Source organism: Periplaneta americana, chromosome 3 (genome assembly GCF_040183065.1).
Source record: "Periplaneta americana isolate PAMFEO1 chromosome 3, P.americana_PAMFEO1_priV1, whole genome shotgun sequence".
In the NCBI taxonomy this organism is placed as follows: domain Eukaryota; kingdom Metazoa; phylum Arthropoda; class Insecta; order Blattodea; family Blattidae; genus Periplaneta; species Periplaneta americana.
In genome coordinates, this window is record NC_091119.1 from 13925511 (window position 1) to 13940859 (window position 15349).

The 15349-nt window shown below is 33.7% G+C and overlaps 1 protein-coding gene across 12 annotated transcripts in view; it reads right to left on the bottom strand.

Moving 5' to 3' along the window:
• Positions 1-15349, bottom strand: part of TfAP-2 (transcription factor AP-2) — a 978986-nt gene that overhangs the window by 481691 nt on the left and 481946 nt on the right. Inside the window, exon 1 of one of the 12 annotated variants that reach the window (XM_069820018.1) lies at positions 9422-9903. The exons of the other annotated variants lie outside the window; for them this stretch is intronic. Coding sequence (XP_069676119.1) covers positions 9422-9469 — 48 coding nt within the window. The 5' untranslated portion in view covers positions 9470-9903. Of the gene's footprint in view, positions 1-9421; positions 9904-15349 lie in introns of those variants that run through there. 12 annotated transcript variants of the gene reach the window in all.

Genomic DNA, 15349 nt, shown 5'->3' on the forward strand with positions numbered 1-15349 from the left:
AAAAAAAAATCAGATTTAGACTAGCTATGATGATCACTAAAAAATATGTCATGCCTAACCCATGATCAGAACATACTTACTGAAGCGAGGACTGTCAACTTAAGCATCTTAATAGAAAGTTTATCTTGATCGAAACCAACCAGCATTTGCTTAAGATTAATTAACTGATATTACAGGCAAATTAATATAGGTATCCAATATTTCGAAACTACTTGTGGGTCCCACAATCAAGGCAATTTCGTTAAAAAACCTGACAGGTCGCCTACTTTATTGAGCCCGTTATGCCTGGATACAACTCACTTGACAGGAAATTCCTGGAATTCTCTTAAGAAACCAAAGTAGCATCTAATTCTATAAACTGTACTGTTCAATCCGTAAAAATGAATGCTATGATCCTCCCAGTAGAATAAATGATGTAGCCACTCTGATTAGCAAGACATGAAGTAACGGTAGTTCTTTTAAGTTCTGGAAATGCTAGAACTTGCAATTAGTTCCGAAACATTGTGGTTATAAACTCTCAACATATTATGAAGAATCCAAAACTCTTCTCCAAATATAACGATGATTTGCACGGTTAGGGTTATATCCATTAGAAAAATGTGCGGTTTTGAACGTTCGCTTCGTCACAAAACAATATCATAATTTCAACCTTTGAGTATACCTATAAATAACTTCATAACCAAAAAAATTCTGGTATAATCATGTTCCATTACATCAACGTGGAATGAGTGGAACGCGACATTAAATCCAAACAAGCAGTATTTAATTTTCTGAGTATAAATGAAATTATGAAGTAGAGAACACTGCTTTACATTATCGGTATTTGAAGAAGATGCTCAAGCACGTAAAATCTACGTAGGCCTACTGAACAACAGAATAACAATTTATTTATTATACAATATTGTTCTTAATCATCATGAACCAGGACCTCTTCGAAGACCTGTTCCATAAAAACTCTTGAAAATATTTCTGGTCTTTCCATCATTGCCGTGGTCTTCTCAAGTCTCTCTTACCCATATGTTTATTGCAGAGTTAATTTTGGGATGCGGTGTGGATCCATTCTTTGTAGGTGTTGAAACCATTTTTTTATGGGAAACGAAATTCTCGTCATTGTACCACCTAGTCACTGTAATTTTGTCACCTGGTATTTTGGTCATTTTACGTTTTTGGTCACCCGATATTTTGGTCTCCAGTACACATTTCCTTAAAAATAATAATCTATTTTAAAAGTAAAATATCCCTAAGTACACTGTATAAAATTGTATGTGATTAATGTTTCAAAATTGCCACACAGCATAAAATGTTACATGATTTATGTTTCAAAATCGCCACCCAAATTGTGCCCGATAGCTCTGAGGTATGTGAGAACATCACCACCTTCTTTATAATCAGGGTATCGTTCTGTTATCCTACTAATCTTTCTGTCTAAATCCTCCACTTTCTTCTTTTCACAGGGTGGGGAGTGACCTTCGCAATAACCCTAAAGTCCCTAATACTTCGAGTAAATCGAAATTTCCATTCGTGATGTTCCATCAATATAATAAATTTGATAATAATTAAAATAAGTAAGAACGTCACCTTGCAACTAAAAGTTTTTGCCAAATACTTATATGCGTAACCACAGAAACAACCTTACAATTACTTTTAAATCCCATTATACTTATATGCGTAACCACGGAGAGTCATTTAAATCTCTTTATACTTAGGCCTATATGCGTAACCACGGAAACAACCTTACAATGGCATTTAAATCTCATTATACTTATATGCGTAACCAGGGAAACAACCTTACAATGACATTTAAATCTCATTATACTTATATTCGTAACCACGGAAACAACCTTACAATGACATTTAAATCTCATTATACTTATATGCGTAACCAGGGAAACAACCTTACAATGACATTTAAATCTCATTATACTTATATGCGTAACCAGGGAAACAACCTTACAATGACATTTAAATCTCATTATACTTATATTTGTAACCACGGAAACAACCTTACAATGACATTTAAATTTCATACTTATATGCGTAACCACGAAAACAACCTTACAATGACATTTAAATTTCATACTTATATGCGTAACCACGAAAACAACCTTACAATGGCATTTAAATCTCATTATACTTATATGCGTAACCACGGAAACAACCTTACAATGACATTTAAATCGCATTAAATTTTTCCAATAAAACATTAAGAAATTATTACATGTAATCGGTGGCCAGAGCGCCAGTACTAAAATGTAATCGGTGACAAGAAGTTATAATGATGACATCTTCGGTGACGAGGATTCCTAGACTCATTTTTTATGAGGAACTACTGTAGATCAAACTAACTGAACGCCTTATAATGACAGGGGATTTCAATGCAAGTAATTATTCTTATGTCTACCAAATTACATTTTAATAATCTTTATAACAATGAACGACGTAGCTGTCATTGAGATCTCTATAAAAGGATGTGAATTTTGAAAAAGGAGGTGAAACTGTGGAACTCAGTTCTACAACGAGGAATGTATAGAATTCTTGCTTTCTCCTCGGCATGTTGGCGAAATAACTATCTTCCAAACGCATCAACACAGGCTATTTTGAGTGCTAATTGCTTCTGCCATTCCTGGAGACACATTAACCTGAATCACTCCAAAGTTATTCACTACAACTTCCTCCTATTCATTCGTGTACTGACGGTTTCAATAGCTAGACAAACAGAAATACAATAACGGAATCTGCAGACACTATAGCAATCCTGGTATAGCGTTCAAGTAAAGTACAGTATTTCGAAATTCTTTTAACATTGGTACTACATATTGAATTATTATTTTTAGCATCAGTAACAGTAGTAATAGTCGTACCAATGGTAATAGTATAGTAGACTTTCTTAATTACAAACGGATTTTAGAGAACCCGAAGGTTCATTGCCGCCCTCACATAAGCCCCATCGGTTCCTATCCTGATCAAGATTAATCCAGTCCCTACCATCATATCCCACCTCCCTCAAATACATTTTTATAATCGCAATATAAAGAAACACACACCAAATTGTGTACATAATACTAGTGCATAAATTGATTCTTACCAAGTATTCGGTGTTACTTTAACTGCAAAATCTAATCAGGCGGTATTGTCTTGTATTGTATAGTACAGTAGAACTTGGTTATAGCGACCTCGTTTTGTGCAACACCTCGCCTGTAACGTCAAATATTCTGTGGTCCCAACTAATTCCCCATAAAAGACATATGCTTTTCTACCTTGCTTAATACGACAAACGTATAAGCGTCTACCTCGCATATAACGTCATTTTCAACCTCAGTTTGGAATAGAATTTTCTAAGAACGAAAGTACTTTAAGAAATATTTTGCTGAAATTTGGCAAATCCTTTACTGTTCCCTTCTATCATAGACCTCTGGAATGAGGCAGATTCCCCATCCCATTGTACCCTGCCCGAATTCATGCGGTATTAATGGTACCTGCATGCGGTCAGTTTCGACAGGAAGTTTTCACTAAGTCCACGCATTTTAACGCAGTATGGCGACTAAAAGAAGTGAGTGACACTTTAGAAGCCATTAGAATTGTGAACATTTCTATGAAGCTAGAGGAGGGAGTATGAAGCTAGGAGAAAGAGCAGTGAAATTGCAACTGAAATAATGAACATAGAATTTAATTTAGAAAATGTATATTGGGCAAGCAGGAGACAACAGAGTAAAATGACTGATTACTTCACTCCTCAGTAAATAAGTTTGGTGAGTAACGAACAAACTGTTTTAATACAGAATACTGTATTTATAATTTTACATGTATTTTATTGTGTTCATGGCATGCTTAAAAGTGAATACATAAATCTAAAATAAGCCTAATTATGTTTATTATTTTTCATTTTCCACCTCACTAGACTGATAATATGAATCTCGGTTACTACGACACTCGTTTATAACAACATAATTTTCAAGGTCCCTTGGATGTTTTTATAACCAAGTTCTACTGTATTTATGAACACCCATGGTATTCGTACATTGCTTCACAGCTAGAATATGGAACAGTCAAAAAAACTTAATACTACTATAAAGTTTTAATTTATAGTCACAGTCTAGTTGAAATATATACAGAAGATGAAAGAGTGATGGAACGGAGAAAAATTCTCTCCGGCGCCGGGATTTGAACCCGGGTTTTCAGCTCTACGTGCTGATGCTTTATCCACTAAGCCACGCCGGATACAACCCCGACGCCGGTTAGAATCGTCTCAGATTAAGCTCCATCTCTTGGGTTCCCTCTAGTGGCCGCCCTCTCCACTACGTCATAGATGTCTATGAACGCAGGACCGAAGTCCATACATGTGTTGAGGTGCACTCGAATGAGTGACTGGTTGGCCGGGATCCGACGGTATGGGCGCCGTCTTAAATCACAAAGTGATTTATTACGCATATCATATATATTTTTGATGTACCGAAGTACATATGATATTTCTGAGACGATTCTGACCGGCGTCGGGGTTGTATCCGGCGTGGCTTAGTGGATAAAGCATCAGCACGTAGAGCTGAAAACCCGGGTTCAAATCCCGGCGCCGGAGAGAATTTTTCTCCGTTCCATCACTCTTTCATCATATGATGACGCAGAATATCTGCATGGAAATATCATATGTACTTCGGTACATCAAAATATATATAATATATCTATATACAGAAGAGGTTTACAATAATAGTCTACTAGTACAACACAAAGTTTTAGTATCAATTTCATAAAGCATTGTTGAATGTCATGAATTCACCTACAGAATAGAAGGCGTGAGAAATTAGGTACTTCTTTAATTTGGCCCTAAATAATCTTATGTTTTGAGTTTTATTTTTTTATCGATAGGGAGGCTATTAAAAATCATTAGATAAAAAGACAGTAATGGAGTAATACTGCAATTATAAAGGGGAAATCAAAATACTCTAAGAAAACCTACATCAAACCGCTTTTATTTATTAGGATTCGACAGAGATCGAAGCTTATCAGAGAAGTCCTTGAAAACACGATCACGAAAAAAAATAGAAGTTCTATTAAATATGTCAAACTAGAAAATATCCTAAGGCCATACCATAAGCTGTAAAACTAAACGCACTGATTTGAGCGGCACGACAAGGGAAATGTTCGGACAAAAACCTATACGACACGTTTAAGTTAACATGACGTCTCCAGAACACGTTTATATCCACCACCCATCACTAGTGTACATTTTACTGGCAATTCAAGGAATACTAGAATCCCCATAAAATGGCAGACGAAACTAATAAAATTAACATTAAAAGTCAAGACATATCTTGTTAAAACGTGGATTGGAACGCCATCGCTATCTGGTAGTTCAAAGCTCACCGCTCTTGCTCGCGCACGCAATTACAACTGTTTTGTATAAATTTCTATGCATCAAGTTTGTTTAAAAACTTTCAGTCCATCCTCCTGATCTCGTATTCTAGAACTGTTCATTTCACGCCAGCGAAAGAGCGGGCACATTCCTTATATAAAAATTAATTAATTATATTTTTAATTTTATAGTTATAATACACCTATATATCTATACAGAATCGAGATATTTTTACCATTTTTGTCAAGAACTTAAATTGTGATAAGATATTTTGTGCCGTACAAAAAAAAAGTAAACATTTAAGGGGAGTTGGTCATTATCGCATGAAAAATAATGTTAAAAATAGCCTATCTTCAAGCAGTCATAAATATAATACTATTTATCAGAGGTCTTTCATTTTTGTTAGCTATGTGTCTATGCATATTAAGCTTTAAAATGAAAAAGAATGGATACTCTAGAGTAAATCTTTATCCTTAAATTAATTTTTTTAATTAAGCACTTTTTTTTTTATAAATTCACTATATGTCTGTGATTAGGTACACTCTATTCACTTATTACAGCACATATTGAATTGAAAATTTGACCACTTACTGTTAATAGATACTAAAACATACCCTACTAAAATTATTCATGTATCTGTAATATTATGGGCATAGGACTTATAGAAATCATCACCGTGAATAAATTTAAAAAAATTGAAGATTTGTATAAGCCCTATGCCCATAGTATTACAGATATTTTAATAATTTTAGTAGGGTATCTTTTAGTATCTATTAGCAGTAAGTGGCCAAAATTTTAATTCAACGTGTGCTATGATAAGTGAATAAAGTGTACCTAATCACAGATATGTAGTGAATTTACATAAAAAATGTTTAAATTTAACAATTAATTTAAGGGTAGGATTTACAATAGATTAACCATTCTTTTTTCATTTTAAAGTTTAATATGTATACATATATCACTAAAAAAATGAAATGGCTGTGATAAATGGTATTACATTTATCACTGCTTGAAGATAGGCTATTTTTATCATTATTTTGCATGCGATAACGCCCAATTCCCCTTAATGAAAAATAAGAATCATTTTTTCTTGCTCTAAGACTAAGTGATTTGTATAAAGTTATACGTATCATCATATTTCAATCCTCAAGTACTTCTTTTAAAAGATTTTTCAATAGGAATTATAATTCTGTATATATAAATTAATTAAATTAATCTTTACACAAAAATAAAGTCATTATATCTCTGATACAACAATTTAAAGAAAACCGTTGCTGCAAATTTCGCTCAAATCGTAGTTCGATTTCAGATAAAACTCTGATAATATTGTTAATCGAAGAATTTTATTTCAATTAAACTGACTCGTAAGTAATGAATATAAACTAAAATCAGACGAAGAGTTTAGAAGAAAATCTATTTCTATGTGCGAAAGATGAGGAAGAACGTATATTTGAGCGAAACCAGGCCATATAATTTCATTTTTATAGCATCGGAACATTTCCTGTACTTAATATAATGAGAAAGTAAAAACTGACAATTATTCATGTGAACCTTCAATTATTAATATACAGTAGGTGTTCCACAAGGCACAGTTCTTGGCCCTATTTCATTTTTAATATATATTAATGACTTATTAAAAATTGACTTACAACAATACAATGGTGTTCATTATTCTTATGCAGATGACACTATTTTACTTTTTGGTGGAAAAACCTGGTATGATACATATAATAATTGAAATAATGGACTTAAATTAATAAATAAAATTAGTTTGACATAAATTATCTTTCTATCAACGAAAATAAAACATAATTATACCATTCTCATTATCTGAAAAACGAAACAAACCTTCTACATCTATATTAAGTATTAAATTAAATAACTCTGATTGTTGCCTTAATCTAAATGTCTGATTATTAAGGAGTCCCGTGAAGTTAAATATTTAGGCATAATTTTCAATAATAATTTAAATTGGAATCAACACATTAATTACCTTTGTAATAAATTACATAAAATAATATATTATTTTGTTCTATTGAACAATTACATGTCAATAAATTTATTACGCACAATATACTTAACTTTATTTCAATCGTAATTATGTATGGAATTATAGGATGGGGTAGCTTATTTGAAACTAATTTTAATCCATTGTATTTATTACAATAGAAAATAATTAAAATATGTCTTCACAAACCTATTGATTTTCCATCCCAAAAATTGTTTTTAGAATTTAATGTTCTTAAAATCAGACAAATTTATTATAGGCTATTGTATTAATAAAATTCATACATAAAAATCTAAATAATTTTGAATTGTATTCTCACAGTTATGAAACAAGTTACCTGGTTGAGGTTTTTCCGGAGTTTTCCCTCAACCCAATGTGAGCAAATGCTGGGTACTTTCGGTGCTGGACCCCGGAATCATTTCACCGGCATTATCACCTTCATCTCAGTCAGACGCTAAATAACCTAAGTTCAACATCTTAGGTTATTTAGTGTCTGACTGATAAAGCGTTGTAAAATAACCCACTAAAAGAAAATAAAACTATGGCTAGCAACATTTAATTTCATTCGGGGAGAAGTGTTAAAGAGAAATTAGTTTTCAACAAATTTTTCTCAACACATCAACGCACGTTAAATCTGTCGAAATCTCTCTTATAATGTACGATACATACAATTTAGAATAATTCACGTGCTATTCTTAAAATGACTGAATTGCAACGAACGAATGAAGTTTCCGTACTGAAGAAAATAAAGCAATCACTTTTTTTCTCACACAAAACGTAAGGGAATATTTATTGCAAAATATATGCAGTTTAAATTACGCAAAATACAATTTTTCTTAAAAAGACATTCTTTAAATCAAGCCTTGTTTTGTTATTACAATGACTATTACACTTTTACTACGTCACACTACTTTTGACCAATAAAACGGTACGAAAGGACGTCTTTCAACCAATCATGACTGCTTATCGCACAATTTTATCGCGTCCCTAGCATTTGTTTAATTTTATCGCGTACCTAGTATTTGTTTATTTTTGTCACTACCCTAGCATTTGTTTCTTTTGTTTGCCAACATTTCAAACTGCACTGGTCTGGACGTCAAAAAAAAAAAAAAAAAAAAAAAAAAAATTACAAACCACTCCAGTCGATACATAGCACTTTCAAATATGACTCGGATTTGCATTCAAGAATAAGAATTAATAAAGATCACTGGTCATATTTATGAAGAGCACCATTCGGAAATCCTGAATAAGTTGAGGGATACACCATGTACATCAACGAGTTCACTTTTTTTACGCACACGTCCAATATAACATCAACTGAACCACCAACCACTAAAACATTCAAATTTGAAAATTGTATTTTCAATAATTGTTTCTATTAAAATTATTCATGTTTATTTCTTATTTCATCATCGATAATTAAAATGTTTCTTGTTTATTAAAGCTTTCCTAACACTTGTTTATATTATTTAGGTTATGTTTGTTATAGCTTCTGCTATATGATATTATGGATAGTACGTATCAGAGATTGTTTAATACTAAGATTTATTGAAAATCATCTGTCAAGTAACGTTGATTACTGGGATCCGGATGATTGAAGTGGAATGCAAATGTTTTAATAAAAATGAAACTGAATCAACAAAGTCTTCTTGACTAGTAACAGTCCACAGAGTCCAATGAAGATTCCATAGTTGGCACAACTGATAACAAGAAAACATAATCATAAAACACTAATGCCATCTAGCATAATGTTGAGATGGTACCAGTAATACATTTGAAGACAGTTGTATTTTCGTAAGCCAATTAATATTTTATTGTATTGGAGTACTTTGTTACTTCTAATATTTATATACTTTGTTCTAATCGTGTAATAGTGAATTAAATCCTAATCGAGGTTTGATTTTCTCTAGATAAATCAAAACTTCTAGTGAGATTACTGTTGATAAAATTACTTTATATCCAATATTCGACACTTGGGTAACAAATATATACTCAAATTTTTCACACGGTGTTCACTACGATACAAAACAACTTAAAAAAAGCATTGTTATATAAAAGTAACAAACCTCATTACTTGACAACTCCTTTAGGTCCACACCTGTAGAAATCCACATTTATAAATTTTCTGTTACACTTGTTGTAGCCATAAGTAAATCCAAAGGCTGCACCACAATAACATTACGATTGTCAACTTACTGGGAATTCACGAAGGACTATTGGCATGTATGGGTCACCTTAGCAACATAGTCCTAGGTCAGTGACACCTAACGCGCGGATTAAAACAAATGCAAACGAGTTGACTCCTAACTTTCTTCTGTCTTTGTCTTTTCGGAGTCGGGAGATTTTCGCACTAGCAACACGGCGTGCCGGGTGTCGTCGCGTCTAGTCTTGTCGTTGCAAGATCGTTCGCAGCACTGGCTACCACTCCAGCTTTAACGTACCTCACTCGTTTTCCCTTCATTCTGACCGAATTGTTGCCTTCAGCAATGGGCATGGATTACAGTTTCTAGACCAATCAAAAAGCTACTCTTGCTTCATGAGTCCGGCCCAGCTTACGTTACAAATATTCCCCCGGGCGACATAAATAAAAACAACTTCCCTTTTAAAGTTGTTTTGGTCTTCTCTTCTCCTTTTTCTTTTCTTGAAAATTAGCTATTACAAGCAACAACGGCTCACGTTGAGAAGAATTTGCAGATGATATCTGACAGATATGATCTCATGTAACCATATTCATGTAATAACCATGCTGTGTAAAAATATACGAGGGGATCAAGACGGACGGAACATAATGCTGTCCACACCTGTGGAGTAACGGTTAGCGCGAAACCAGGTGTCCCGGGTTCGATTCCCGGTCGGGGCAAGTTACCTGGTTGAGGTTTTTTCCGGGGTTTTCCCTCAACCCAATATGAGCCAATGCTGGGTAACTTTCGGTGTTGGACCCGGACTCATTTCACCGACATTATCACCTTCATCTCATTCAGACGCTAAATAACCTAAGCTGTTGATAAAGCGTCGTAAAATAACCTACTAAAAATAAAAACATAATGCTCAGTTTATTCTCGAAATGACTGAAAATACAATTTCTTATAAATAGGGCTAGGATTTTGATGACCTATGAATCATGAAAAAATGTCCTAAAACAATGCATTTATGACCTAAAAATCTTTCAAAAATGCCCTTATAAATGCCCTATAATTGATTTTAAATAACTGGCTTAGTAGGAAAAGAGGTTTTGTACTACTTAATATTTAGACTAGTATTTAAATTAAATTCTAGTACCAACGTTTAAGTTTATTTAATTTTACATAATTTTATCTAAGTGCTACACTTTAATCAATTAGTCGACCTGGTTGGAGAGTTGGTATAGCGCTGGCCTTCTATGCCCAAGGTTGCGGGTTCGATCCCGGGCCAGGTCGATGGCATTTAAGTGTGCTTAAATACGAAAGGCTCATGACAGTAGTTTTAGGCCTACTGGCATGTAAAAGAACTCCTGCGGGACAAAATTCCGGCACATCCGGCGACGCTGATATAACCTCTGCAGTTGCGAGCATCGTTCAATAAAACATAACATTTAACGTTTAATCTATTATTTTACCTGATATAGTTCCATGTAGTCCACCACAAGGCCACTCTTATCCTGAATTAGCAGGTATAAAGGAGTCTATATTGAAGGGGTGGTTGGACTGATCCATTACATGGGGGATACTACGTTAAAATGGCAATATTTGTGTAGAAAAACGATTAAAATATTATACAAAATAATGGGTATTAACCACCGGCGTAGTTTGGTCGGTTAAGGTGCTTGCCTGCCGATCCGGAGTTGCGCTCGGGCGCAGGTTCGATTCCCGCTTGGGCTGATTATCTGGTTGGGTTTTTTTCCCCGAGTTTTTTTCCCAACCGTAAGACAAATGTCAGGTAATCTATGGCGAATCTTCGACTTCATCTCGCCAAATATATCGCTATCACCAATTCCATCGACGCTAAATAACCTTGTAGTTGATACAGCGTCGTTAAATAACCAAGTAAAAAAATAATGGGTATTAATGGACAAAATATGTAGACAAAATATCAAAGGAAATGAACATTTTTTTTATATTAATAATGGGGATTTGTGACCAAAATTAAATGAAAATGCCTCAAAATGGTTCGAAAAAAAAAACAAAACAAAAGATGCTCTTATGAGTTGAAACAGGCAAAAAATGCAACAAAAAATGCCCTAACTATTATGTCTTAAAACACTCAGTTTATCACATAACATATAAATACCAAAGCAGCTATGTTTCTGGCTTACTAGAACAAAGATGCAATTTCATCAAAATCCTAGCCCTACTTATAAAGATGTAGCCTACACCAGAGGTGACCAAAACTCGAGCTGCAGTGATTACATGCGGCAGACAGCCTATGAAGTAAGGAGACGGAGGAAAGGTACTTGGCGTGAAAACTACAACCAGTGGCGGTTCCTGTACTAACATCTTGATCAATCCCGCGGATAAAAATCTCAAGCTTTGCTGTATCAGTAATGTCACTGCTGTCATCAAGAGCCAGTGAATAATATACGATTTTTCTTGCTTCTCTTTTTAACCTTCCTCTTGAATACAATCAGAAATTTTCTAATTTCTTCTCTCGATACTTGGTCGAGAAATTCGTAGTTTTTCAAAATTAAAAACTTCTTATGGACAAGTTGTTTAAGCTATTTTAATCATTACTCTTTCCAGAAATTATGTTCTACTAGAAGGCTTTAGAGCACGAGATACTTCAAACCCCATTAGGTAGCTGACTTCCTTACATTTATTTATGTCATCTTTGTCTTCCTGGCTATGATTTAAGACATGTCAATTCCTGGCGTTTAACAGTTCGTTGGCACACAATATTGAATCTGTTTTTTTTTACAATATTATTATTGAATGGATAACTAATAAGTAGTTACCCTCATCTAAAGATTAGAGAAGATTAAAATTGAGAGTTTTAACCCAATAATTTTATATAATATTCATACACATACAGGAGAATTATAGAAACACATACTTAGTGATCAGTAATAATAATAATAATAATAATAATAATAATAATAATAATAATAATAATAATAATAATAATACATTATTCAGTGTGGCAATTAATGTTTCTATATACTCCTAATTGAACCGTTGAGCAAAGTAAACCTATTACATTTTGTCCGACAGAACAACAAAGAACTTCTTCTCATTCTTTACGAAACCACCTCTTACTGGTTGTAGAGATAGAGTTTGTAGAGCGACATGATACCGCCACTGCTTGCCTTCAGTACGTGAATGAAACACACAGCAATGTACAGGAAACTCCTCGTATCCGTTTGAATGTCTGTGATTACACGATGTACTCACGACACCCGCTTTGGTCACCGCTGCAGTGCGTTATAGAGTTCAGTTGAGTGCAGTTGAATCGGAGCACGTTTTGTTTCTTGCCAAAGAGCTCACAATGGAAGATATGCTACTCTCACAGTGATGGTAAACATTTGATCATTTCTCAAAAGATATTAATTTTAGGACCCATGTTTAGAGGAGTTTTATTTCTTGTTTGGTGCATACTATTTCCTCTCTAAATATCGGAACCTTTTTTTCCAGTACACCCTGTATGTATACAGTATACAGGGTGATTCACGAGGATTTACCGTCACTTACGGAGCTTATTTCCGAAGACATTCTGAGGAAAAATGTCATATAAACATTTGTCCTAATCTCAATGTTTTCAGAGTTACAATAATTTGAAGTTGTTAGTAAAATACATTTTTTCTTTAGTTTTAAGGATAAAAAAAAATTACATATAGAGAATGAACTATTCAGAAGTATCATTTAATTGGCTAGTGTTCTGAAGCTAAAAATGTGTTGTTAATTGCTTTGCACAGATTTTGTTTTCCAATTTGTAACTAAAAATGACATCATTCTTACGCACTTAACACAAAAATTGCTACAAATCATACACTTTAGGAACTTGATTATTTACAGTTTAATTAAACATCCTAAAGTATAGTCTTAAAGAATTTACAAGAGTGGTGTGATTTGTAATAATTGTTGTGATAAATGCGTAAGAAAATGTAATTCTCAACTCTGCTCAGCACATAACAAGTAATCTGCCTAAAATGGATAGGTTCTCTATTATTGACAGATCCTGTGATATTTATGATAGACAAAGAGACTGTACAGATGCTTTCCTCTGAGTGCACTTTTTTATCCCAACATTATCGCTACATCAATTAGGCCATATATTATCATTTTTCATTAAGGTATAGGCCTACATTGACTCTATAAATGCCAGATTTTTTCAAAATTTTGGTAGACTAAATAACGTTTTTGCCTCATCTGGAAGTTCATTTCTTCTATTTTAGAAATAGTAATATGCGTTACAAGAGCGGTATGTTGAAGTTTTCATGTTCGAGGAAGTAGTTGAGCTTTTTTAATTTCCGGGAATTGAAAGAAAACATACCCCTCGTGTATCGTACATTATTTTGTGCGAAGATCGTTTATTACATACCTGAAAGAGGAATTTCTAATTAGCTGCAATGAAATCTCCATCTTGGTTTCTGTTCAATGACGGCAAATTTGAAAAACAAAAATATCTATCTTCAACATTGTTGCTTTAAAATGTTTTCTGTGTTTACTATACTCCAGCAGGCCGTGATATACGTCTGTCTTCCCCCCCCCCCAGTCTATAAATGCGAACTTAAAAACAAACGGTAAGGTTATGTAATGATTTAGACTTTACTTAATTTTTGCAAATATTTAAAAACAATAATTAACAGTGCAATTTAGGTGAAATTGCAGTGGTAAGTTTCCAATTTATAATTATTACTATATTGAACGTCTCTAAAAATAATATGTTAGAAGCCTAAAGCAGTAAAATCAATATGTCACTTAAGCGGTAAGAAGAGGGAAATTGTTATGTGTGTTAGGTTGGGAATACTGAATGTGGAATTTTACATTTTCCGCTGATTGGTTTTGTGCGGAAACCAAGCAAATACGCACGATCTCGCACAAAATATATATCTTGGATTCATTATCTCAATAATTTCATAATTCTTTGGACATTTATAATATAAGCGCACTTTACTTTCTATACCTTACGCCATCTTCAGTGTCTGTTTTCTACTATTTCACATTTTCCGACATTTATCACTAGGCCTAGGATTTTGATGAAATTGCATCTTTTTCTAGTAAGCCAGAAACATAGCTGCTTTAGTATTTATATGTTATGTGATAAACGGAGTGTTTTAAAACATATTTGTTAGGGCATTTTTTTACCTCTTACAACTCATAAGAGCATTTTTGTTTTATTCGGTCAATTTTGGGGTACTTTCATTTAATTTTGGTCATAAATCCCCATTATTAATGTAAAATATTATTTATCTCCTTTAATATTTTCTCTACACATTTTTCCATTTTGTACCCATTATTTTGTATATTATTTTAATCATTTTTCTACATAAATATTGTCATTTTAAAGTAGTACACCCCCCGTAGTACATATGAATCCAACCATCTCTTCAATATAGACTCCTCTGTGCCTGCTAATTCCGGATAAGAGTGGCCATTTGTCTTAGGGAACTTTCGTCAGGGGAATGTCATAATGTCTTAAAGCTGGTTCACAATAAACCGGGAACGAAAACGAGAACGAGAACGGCAAAATAAATGTAACCAGTCAAATTAGCTTTCACCTTCCCTAACTTTCACCTTCCCGTTCCCGGGATCTGGCAAGCGTCTTGTTAATTGTGAATGCATTTATTTTAACAATATTTCCAGCCTTTAATCCTCAGAGATTAAGTTGCCTGAAAAAGCATGAATGTCCAATTCTGTCTAAATAAAGAGAGGGGGAAAGAATTAATTGCAATTGGCATTGCCAACAACGCTGGAATTGAACTAGAATATCTATCATCCTTGAAATTCACTCACAGAAACGCAGCTGTCGCTTGCGCCGTTATTGCACCCCGCCTCAGAGCGGAGTCACGTGGCTGTAGCGTT